Source organism: Coptis chinensis, chromosome 9 (assembly GCF_015680905.1).
Source record: "Coptis chinensis isolate HL-2020 chromosome 9, ASM1568090v1, whole genome shotgun sequence".
NCBI classification, from domain to species: Eukaryota; Viridiplantae; Streptophyta; class Magnoliopsida; order Ranunculales; family Ranunculaceae; genus Coptis; species Coptis chinensis.
Genome location: NC_141464.1, coordinates 5,062,695 through 5,072,454, shown reverse-complemented (window position 1 = coordinate 5,072,454; position 9,760 = coordinate 5,062,695). Strand labels below are relative to the sequence as shown.

Below are 9,760 nucleotides of genomic sequence, written 5' to 3'. Positions count from 1 at the left end.
CCAATTTTGCATGTACGTGAGTTCCCTGTGTATAAAGAAAACAAAATTTATTTTTTTTTAAAATAGCTAAAAACTAACGTGACCCATTACCTGGGAATCCAATAGTAAAAAGTCTCGGCTTATAACGTCGTTGTTATTCCAATGACATGACTCCCACATTCTTGTTACACGAACTTTAACTTTCCACTTGTATGTACATGTACGGAGATTAGCAAGGAATTGACAAGCTTGTGATGCCATTTGATTATGGTAGGCTGTTGAATAAGTTTTCTGAAGTGGAATGGAAGTTTTTTTTCCCTATAAGAGAAGGTATAACTTTAATGAACTAATAAGAACTTTAAAGAGAGAGTTGACAGATTATATAAGTTTGATGCCGCAACAAAGTAAGGTAATATAGTCTGGATGTCAACATAATACAACTTAGCTGATTATTAATTCTAAAACGACAAAGTATATGTTTTTTTTAATAATGAATTTGTTGGTTTGTTTCGTTAAGATTTAAATATGTGTTGCAGATATGTAAATTTAAGTCTCGCTCGTCATAATAACGTGCAGTCCAGAGCTGATCGATACCAACCTTAATATGCAACCAACCAATTTGTTTTTTAGCTTTTGTTTTGTTCCTCAACAATATTATTATTGTAGCTTACCTTGAATAAGTGGGATCCTGTTGTGTCAATTGTATATGGTATATTTGATCAACAATAATTTGGTGTCGTACAAGAAAACATTATTTAATGTGTGATGGATACTAATGGCCCTTGACATGGTGGCAACTTTTCAACACCTTTTTTGTTGCCAACCGCAAAATATAGATGTGTTCTGCAGTTACGTAAAGTTAAGACATGCCCATCTAAGAATGTGTGGCTAATACCTCCTCGGTCCTGTTCATACGATGCAATCAACTAATTTTATATTTAAAAAAAAAAATCCCTAATTTTTTACTCTAATCATGGTTGAGTGGGGTTGTGAGCTACGAAGTGCTAATGTTTTTTTTAATAATAAATTTATTCTCAAGTTACATTAACATCTAAATATGTATTGTAGATTTGTAAATTTAGATATCGCCCGTGATAACAATGGGCGGCTCAGAGTTATTCGACCCCACCATCACGATGCGACCGACCAATTTGGTTTATTCAACATTTTTTCCCCTCTCCTACCATCTTATCATTGTCTTTTGGCATGATTTAGCGGGTTTGGATTGTATCAATTCTGGATGGTATATTTGGTCGACAATAACTTTTTTTTGTTTCCCTAATTATTGACTCTAATCATGGTTGAGTGGGGTTGTGAGCTACGAAGTGCTAATGTTTTTTTAAAGGGTTAGTTAGACTTTTAATTAGTCATCTCTTAACCGTTGGATCTTGCAATTGGGGGGGTATCACTAATATTTTTGAAAACGGGGGGTAACACTAATTGCAACTAGTAATGGGAGGGGTAAGTCTAACTAACCCTTTTTTAAATAATAAATTTATTCTCAAGTTACATCAATATCTAAATATGTGTTGTAGATATGTAAATTTAGATCTCGCCCGTGATAACAATGGGCGGCTCAGAGTTATTCGACCCCACCATCATGATGCGACCGACCAATTTGGTTTATTCAACATTTTTTTTCCTCTCCTACTATCTTATCATTGTCTTTTGGGATGATTGAGCGGGTTTGGATTGTATCAATTCTGGATGGTATATTTGGTCAACAATAATTTCGTGTGATATAGAAGAACATTATTTAATGTGTCACGAACACGGACGTCTGTTCACATTGTGGCCATTTTTTTTAACTTTTTTTTTGTAGTTGAACCCAAATAGACAAATATGTACTGTAGATATGTAGATTTAAGGCCCCCGTTCAGAACTGTACGACCCCGCCCTTACTATGCTACCGACTAATTTTGTAGTTTTAGCTTTGTTTTGTTCTCCTTATCATTGCCTAATGAATTTGTTGGTTACTTACATTAAGATTTAAATATGTATTGGAGATATGTAAATTTAAGTCTCGCTGGTCATAATAATCGGCGGTCCAGAGCTGATCGATACCAACCTTAATATGCAACCAACCAATTTGTTTTTTTAGCTTTTGTTTTGTTCCTCAATAGTATTATTATTGTCTCTTACCTTGAATGAGTGTGGTTCTGTTGTGTCAATTGTACATGGTATATTTAATAAACAATAATTTGGTGTCGTACAGGGAAACATTATTTAATGAGTGATGGACACTGATGGCCCTTGACATGGTGGCAACTTTTCAACACCTTTTTTGTTGCCAACCGTAAAATATAGACGTGTGCTGCAGTTATGTAAAGTTAAGGCCTGCCTGTCCTAAGAATGTGCGCTCATACCTGCTCGGTCCTCCTCCTTATGATGCAATCAACTAATTTTATATTTTTTTAACTTTTTTTTTTGTCTCCCTAATTATTGACTCTAATCATGGTTGAGTGGGGTTGTGAGCGAAGAAATGCTAATATTTTTTTAATAATAAATTTATTCTCAAATTACATCAACATCTAAATATGTGTTGTAGATATGTAAATTTAGATCTCGCCCGTGATAACAATGGGTGGCTCAAAGTAATTCGACCCCACCATCACGATGCGACCGACCAATTTGGTTTATTCAACATTTTTTTCCGTCTCCTACCATCTTATCATTGTCTTTTGGCATGATTTAGCAAGGTTGGATTGTATTAATTCTGGATGGTATATTTGGTCGACAATAATTTCGTGTGATATAGAAGAACATTATTTGATGTGTCATGAACACGGGCGTTTGTTGACATTGTGGTCACTTTTTTTAACATTTTTTTGGTAGTCGATCCCAAATAGACAAATATGTACTATAACTATGTAGATTTAAGTCCCCAGTGATAACAATGTGTAGTTCAGAGTCATATGACCCATACTTTACTATGCTACCGACTAATTTTATAGTTTTAACTTTGTTTTGTTTCCCTTATCATTGCCTATAACCATGATTGAGCAGGGGGCATCATTTATCAAGTGTTTATAATAAATATGGATGACGATAAATTCGTTTGACAAAGAGAACAATAGTTTCATGTGAGACGGACAGTGATGTCTCTTTACACTGTGCAAACTATTCAACAACGTTTTTCTGTCAGCGTCAAGGTTTAGATATATATTGCATATATGTAAACTTAAGTCCCGCCTGTGATAACAATGGGCGGGTAAGAGTTGTTCAATCTCAACCTAACTATGCAACTTATTAATTTAATATTTTAAACTTTTCTTTGCTCCCCTACAATTTTATTATGGCCGCATAGCATGATTAAGTGGGTTAGTGACGAAAATGATAATTTACTGTGGAACAGAAGGTAAAATGAATATTTTTAATATGAGATTTTGTTTGAGGAATAAGATTTGGGTTATCAATTGAACATGTTCTTTTTTTAGTTTATTAATTTTTAAATTTTATAAAGAATTTAAAAGAATGAGTAAACAGGATATATAAGCTTGTGCATGATCAACGGTAGGTAATCTAATCTATATACCTATTCTGATATTTTAAATAAGGAAAAGACCATAATAGTTTTAAAATAAATATATAGTCACTATATATTATTGATTTTTTTTTAAATTAAATCTAATCTAGTATGCTTATCAAGCGTAGATGAAACACCGTATTAAAAAATTTACCTAAGAGGAAAGAAACATTTAAATGTATAACGGCTCAGTGCATTTCAGAACTTGGTTTAACTATTGCTCAATGCTCATTTGGTGATAACAAAATTTGAATATGTACAAAAGAAGCCCAAATTTAAGGCCCCGGCAATAATAAGGTACGCCAGAAGAATAATAATTTAATAGCCACTACGCGACCGACCAATTTTATATTGAAAAAAATTAACCATCCCACAATTCGTGTGTGGTATAATAGAAGTGTGGAATAGGTTTGGGCTAAGATGATCGTATGTCACAATAATTGATATTTTACATGCTGACATTTACTTGCCCACGCTAGCTTTAGTTAAGTTAAATACATCTACTTGCGACATTTACATGCTCTAGTATGCTTGTAAATTATATTGAATAAGATTTACATTTTTTTTTTATGTCAACGTGACGCCAATGTATATTATTTTATAACTTTATTTTAAGTATAAGAGAGTCAACCCATCAAGTATGGGTAATCATTTTAACAACCTCATCCCTCAATCAATTTAATTTAATTTATTAGGATCTGTGCTGTTTATGAATGATGGGTCTCCGATAGCTAAACTTGAAAAGTTTTAAAACCGGTCCAAGTAAAAAATATAGTGCATACCTTATAAGATAAAGTTTTTACAATCTTTTTTATATTGTAGCCGGTTTATTACGCTTAAGCTATTCAGACATGAAGCACATCATATGCATTATACAAAGTATCCTTTGTAAGCCATTTCCAATTGTCGATAAGTGCTGAAAAGTCTCTTAACTTTTTTGAATCACTTTTATAATAAACCGCAAGGATAAAAGCGTTGAGTTAAATAAAAACGATTTAAATCATATGAAGACCGTGAGGAAAAAAAATGTTTAAATTGTACACAACAATGAATACACATAGTTAACCTTTGTTTGTTGGGTTAAAGATCACGCAACGAGACATGAAAAATTGAAGGGATGTTTGGAAATGGATTTTGAGTTTATATTGTATAATAATGAGACTTGGTCATATATAAATTAAGCATTTTACACAAAATAATATATAATGCTTTAAAAATTAATATTGAAGTGAACAATAGTAAAACACACTACTTGTAACTAAACACTGCAAAGAAGCTAGAATGTCGCTTGTAGACGACATTTCTAGTGTAAGTTCCGTGAAGACCCTTGATTGTTCCTTTTTAACTAAAACTTTCGTTGTCGTCTGGATACTCCTCTTGATAAAGCAACATAGAGTTGGCGTAAGAGAAAACATGATCGTACAAATAGACCCCAACATGTGGAATGGTTTGACCTTGTGATTTGTTTATTGTAAGAGCAAAACTTAACTTGATAGGGAATTGTTTCCTAGTCATTTCAAATGGCAACTTTGCATCCCGAGAAGGGCACAAATGAATGCGGGCAAGAAAACTCGATCACCTACGGAATTTCTAGTCACAATTTCTGCATCGATTACATGCATGTCGAATCCTCTACATATTAGTCTTGTTCCATTACATAGGCCATTTTAGGATTCAGATTTCACAAGATAACGGAGCCCCAACTTTAGCTTCAATTTGTGAGGAGGTATACCACCGACAGATTGAATTCAAGTATTCTTGCTGATATAGACCACGAGAATCATTTTGAACTGAATCAAAAGAGTAATATGTGACTTCTTCACCGGAAATCGGGCAATTATTTCATCATTCAACAATTGTACAAAGATCATTCTTAGGAGTTACTATCGCCCTATCGATCATGTAGTCTTTGTTACCAAATTTTTATCTAATCCTCGAAAGATTTCATTTATAAGCTTAAGACGGAATGCTCATTCTCCCACGGAATGACAATATCTTTTGGCACCAATGATGTCATCCTCACAAATAATTGGCTGAATCCCATCGCCAATGGCCATGAGTAAACTCTTGCAAAGGCGGTCCGTCTTTTAGCCCGTGATATTTTCCCTGTAGACATAACACATTAACTTTCTCCCAAAGTGGAGAACTTGTTATGCATGCATCAATAGTTTGTTCCCTTGAACCACGAAAACAACTCCGGCAAAAGACTGGCGAAAATCTCCACCCATTACAAAAACTTTCCTCCAAATGGTAAATCACCGTTTGTAATGTCTCTCAAAGTTTTCTCAAATGCTTCAAACGCATAACGATGTGCCATGGTAGCCTCATCCCATATCAGTATGCTCGCCTGCCGTAACAAATTGCCTAAACTGCCAGCTTTGCTTATTTTGCAAGTGGAAGTGGATGTAATTGGAATTGGAATCTTGAATCTAAAGTGGGTTGTACAACCTCCAGGCATCATGATAGCAACATTCCCCCGATGTAGTCGCATAATAGCAATCTGTCCGTTGCTACGGAGTTTTGCTAAAATAGACTTATATAAGTAGATTTTACCTAGCCCCCCAGGCCCATCAACAAAGTACACACCACCATTCCTCTGCTGCACAGAACTAAGAATCTGGTCAAAAGCAATCTTCTGTTCATGGTTAAGTTGACTGATAGAAGAAAGATCTTCTGAAGTAACAGGAATAGAAAGTTCCTCTGTGACCAAACTTGATATATCATCTTGGTCAACTTTGTCAGCACTCATCTGAGGTAAATCATAATATGAAATTGTCTGTCCATATTGCTCCAACAACAACTTAAGTTCGCTTAGTAAACGATTTGTCACATAGGTTGTGTTAGAACTCCCTAAGGCGTAATCTTGGGCCATACAGCTATTAAATTCATTCCACAAATCACGTACTCTGATAGGATTACAATAAACTAGAATTGTAACAAATAATTTCCATAGAGAACTTGGCATCTGCATTCTTGATGCTTCAAGCAAACATTGGCAAACATCATCGCCTCTTTCGAAAGCAACCCCAACTCCTCAGCAAAGAGCTCTTTGAATGTAGGTTATATATTAGATCCAATAGTTGATATGTTCATATGATATTGGTCCTCTAACATGGTTCAGCAGCAAATTTCAAGTAAAATCGCCACCTTCCATAGTGGGAAATCGCAAATAGTCTTCCAATGACCCGATTCTCAGGCAGCTTCTTGATTGCCAATGCTTAGTCGACTTATCCCACACATAATGCTCAAGAATTTCATGATAAAGATATTGTCTAGCAGCAACGCCAATGCTATTCACCGGAAAAATCTGTTAACATCGCGGCGAGAGTTCCTATCATCAGCCAAAACATCCTCAAGCAAACCGGTTACCTTGATAGGTTATTTCATGCATATTTTGCAAGTGTAATTGCAAAGAATAAACCGACGGGCATATATTTTTCAAGATTCTCCAAAGGGCTTTTTAAGGCAAATCCAACGCCATCTACATATTGCTTTTATTTCATCATGTTCATTTTTATTTGTCGACGCCACTTCCATCGCTACCGGTCTCACCCTTGTAAATATACTTTGTAAAAATATTTTGACACTTTTTTAATACTTGAGCATATTTCAACATTGATATGGCAATTGTAATTTTTCAATAACCATGGATTATAAGGAACAACCCAACGATTATCAACACGATAATGCCGCACCATGATTCTTAATAACAGCTGCAAAAGTCATTGTTGTCCCGCCATATATGTAGCATAAGAATCGCCTTTGATTAGTTGGGCCGGAATGAATTGTTTTGGGAAATTTTTGTACACTTTTGATCTCGCATGCATACGCTTAGATTAACATTATCGCATGAACCATGAATCATGTGTTTAACTACAATCTCATATAGTTCTCGCTCAATAGTCGGTCCGGAATTTCTGCTCTAACAATTTTGTCGTAAGACCGCAGCTTGTTAACTTGTCGGCCCCATCAAGGATTAGAAGGATGTGCATGAGGCAACCTTCTTTTTGAATTCAACTACATGAACATGTGCAACCACTTTTCCAAGGATTCCTTTAACTAATATATCATTTTTCAACTCTTCGAAGCTAGGCACGTACCGAAAATCCTCGACTATCAAATCGGTCGATCATTTGAACCTGGCCTTTTAACAACTCATCTTCGACTCCGACCACCACAATGGATTGCACGCCATTGTGATAAACAAATCTGGTCTTCCATACTTTTGAACCAATGCCATAGCATCATGATATCGACGATGCATGTCACGGACAGCCTTTAAAAGTTGCAGGAAAAAATTGTTTTGCGCCCCACATTGCCTTCAATTTAACATAAAAATGAATGTAAGGTTTTCCATTTGACTAAATTTTTAATAAGTTTCAAAACTCAATGCGCACTAATGAACTTCCCCGAACTTAAAGAGTCTTGCAATCCTTGATAAAGTTCAGCCCTTATTTCTTGGGTGATTAATGCGATCCACCAATCTTAAAGTTGATATTTTAACATAGTTGTCGACTATGTATTGTTGTAAAAGACAACACCACGAGTAGAAGGGATGGATCATCTGGGCTTAATCTAATAAGGAATTAGAATCGAGAACAAATGCTAGCAAAGAACACGGTAATTTCCATTGGTTCATAAAATGATGTTGATGGAGAATACGATTACTCCATCCGGTCTCTCAAAAAATGCGGTTATTATAAAAATAAGATGCAAGTCTTTGGAGAATAAAGTTGGCCGGTGCTTACCATAAGAGGTTCCCGACCAACGTGTATGTGATCACCTCATGAAACCAAGCACCGTAAGTAGTGCTTTTGGAACAAATCTTGAAAGACTGTTCGGTATTATTATAGGAGATGTCATCTCAAAACTACGCCTGGAACAATTTGTAAAAAAACAACCGCACAACTCGCGGAAAACCGGAATTTTTACGGTCCCGGGCGGAGGCGCTGGCCTTCAACTAGATTAGAAGTCAGCATCTTTGTATTTTAGAATTCCGGTGTTTGGCTTTTGACTTGGAAGCGGGGGCGCTCGAGCAAAATTTCTGTCGGGAAGTGTAGAGCCTTGGCCCTGCTTGCCTCCTCTGGCCCCTGAGGGGAGTTTTGCAATTCTTGAAAATAGAGGACCTAAACGGGGAATCAGCGGGTGTGAAGGTGAGTGATGGAAGTTAGATGTAGTGTGAGTTGTGAGTGTAGAATGTATGAAGTTTATATAGGTTTTAAGTTGCTAAACGGATCGGAAGTTGCAAAAAAAAGTATTTATTGGCGGTTTAGAAATCCTAAAATTTCCAAACCCTAAAACTAAAACAACTCATTTTCTTGATTCTAATTCAAACCCGATTATCTTTTAGGTTGATTTTATGATTGAATGTACCTATTTAATCTAGATTTCATCCTACAATGATTCTCACTCATAGATATGCCTAAACGGCCATATTTTCACCTTACTCATAATAAATTCTAACACTGTGGTTATATAAAAATAAAGCTTGAATTGATAAAACCACCCCAAACAAGTTGGGAAGGTGGGATCAATATGAAACAACCACACATACTTGAAAATAACCCCTTATATTAAAATTTTCATTGAGTTACCTTTCCTACAAAATTCAAAATACGAAAATAAAAGTTACATTACAATAAAACAACAAAAAATAAATAAAACAACAACCACTATCAATCCTCGGACTTCTAAACACCTCGCCACTTGGTGGAGGGCACACTCTCTAGTGGTGGCTCCGGGCTTCCGAAGGTCCAGCAGCAGTCGCCCTTCGGCCGACGACGCCATGCCTCGTAGTTTGTGTCCTCGTAAGAGAGTGTATGAGGTGGGAAGCGTGCAAGCATGTCCACTCTAAACCGGGCTCGGGCCTCCATCTCACTGTTCCCATCTCTCATCCTCTCTCCGGGTGCGGATCTCGGTTGTGATGAATAGTCGCCTGTCGAGTCCGGAGGTCTGCACAGATAGTGTTTAGTGAACGATGCCCCTATGAAGCATAGCCATGCGTTCGCATCGAATCAACACCTCGGAAGGCATCCGTATCAAAGCAAGTCACGCCCCTCCTCATCCTCCTCGAATCATCCTCATCCTCCTCCTCTATCTCATCCTCGTTTTCTATCCGCGGGCAATATCCGGCGTTGTTGGACACACTCCTATATGACACGCGGGTTACGGTGCGGGGTAATGTAAATCCCCGGGGCGGAGTGCTTTCATCTTCAAGCATGATCTTGGTAATTAACACGGGGAAGAGGTGCCAAA

General features: G+C 36.5%; 1 protein-coding gene across 1 annotated transcript; it reads right to left on the bottom strand.

Moving 5' to 3' along the window:
• Window positions 1–5,732: 5,732 nt before the first annotated feature.
• LOC147474504 (uncharacterized) lies at window positions 5,733–6,377 on the bottom strand. Its single transcript, XM_086585099.1, has one exon. The coding sequence runs from the start codon at window positions 6,375–6,377 to the stop codon at window positions 5,733–5,735; it is 645 nt and encodes a 214-aa protein (XP_086441225.1).
• Window positions 6,378–9,760: the final 3,383 nt, after the last annotated feature.

Excerpts from the sequence above, each read along its gene's own strand:
- LOC147474504 (XM_086585099.1), bottom strand. The coding sequence starts at position 6,377 with ATGGCCCAAGATTACGCCTTAGGGAGTTCTAACACAACCTATGTGACA.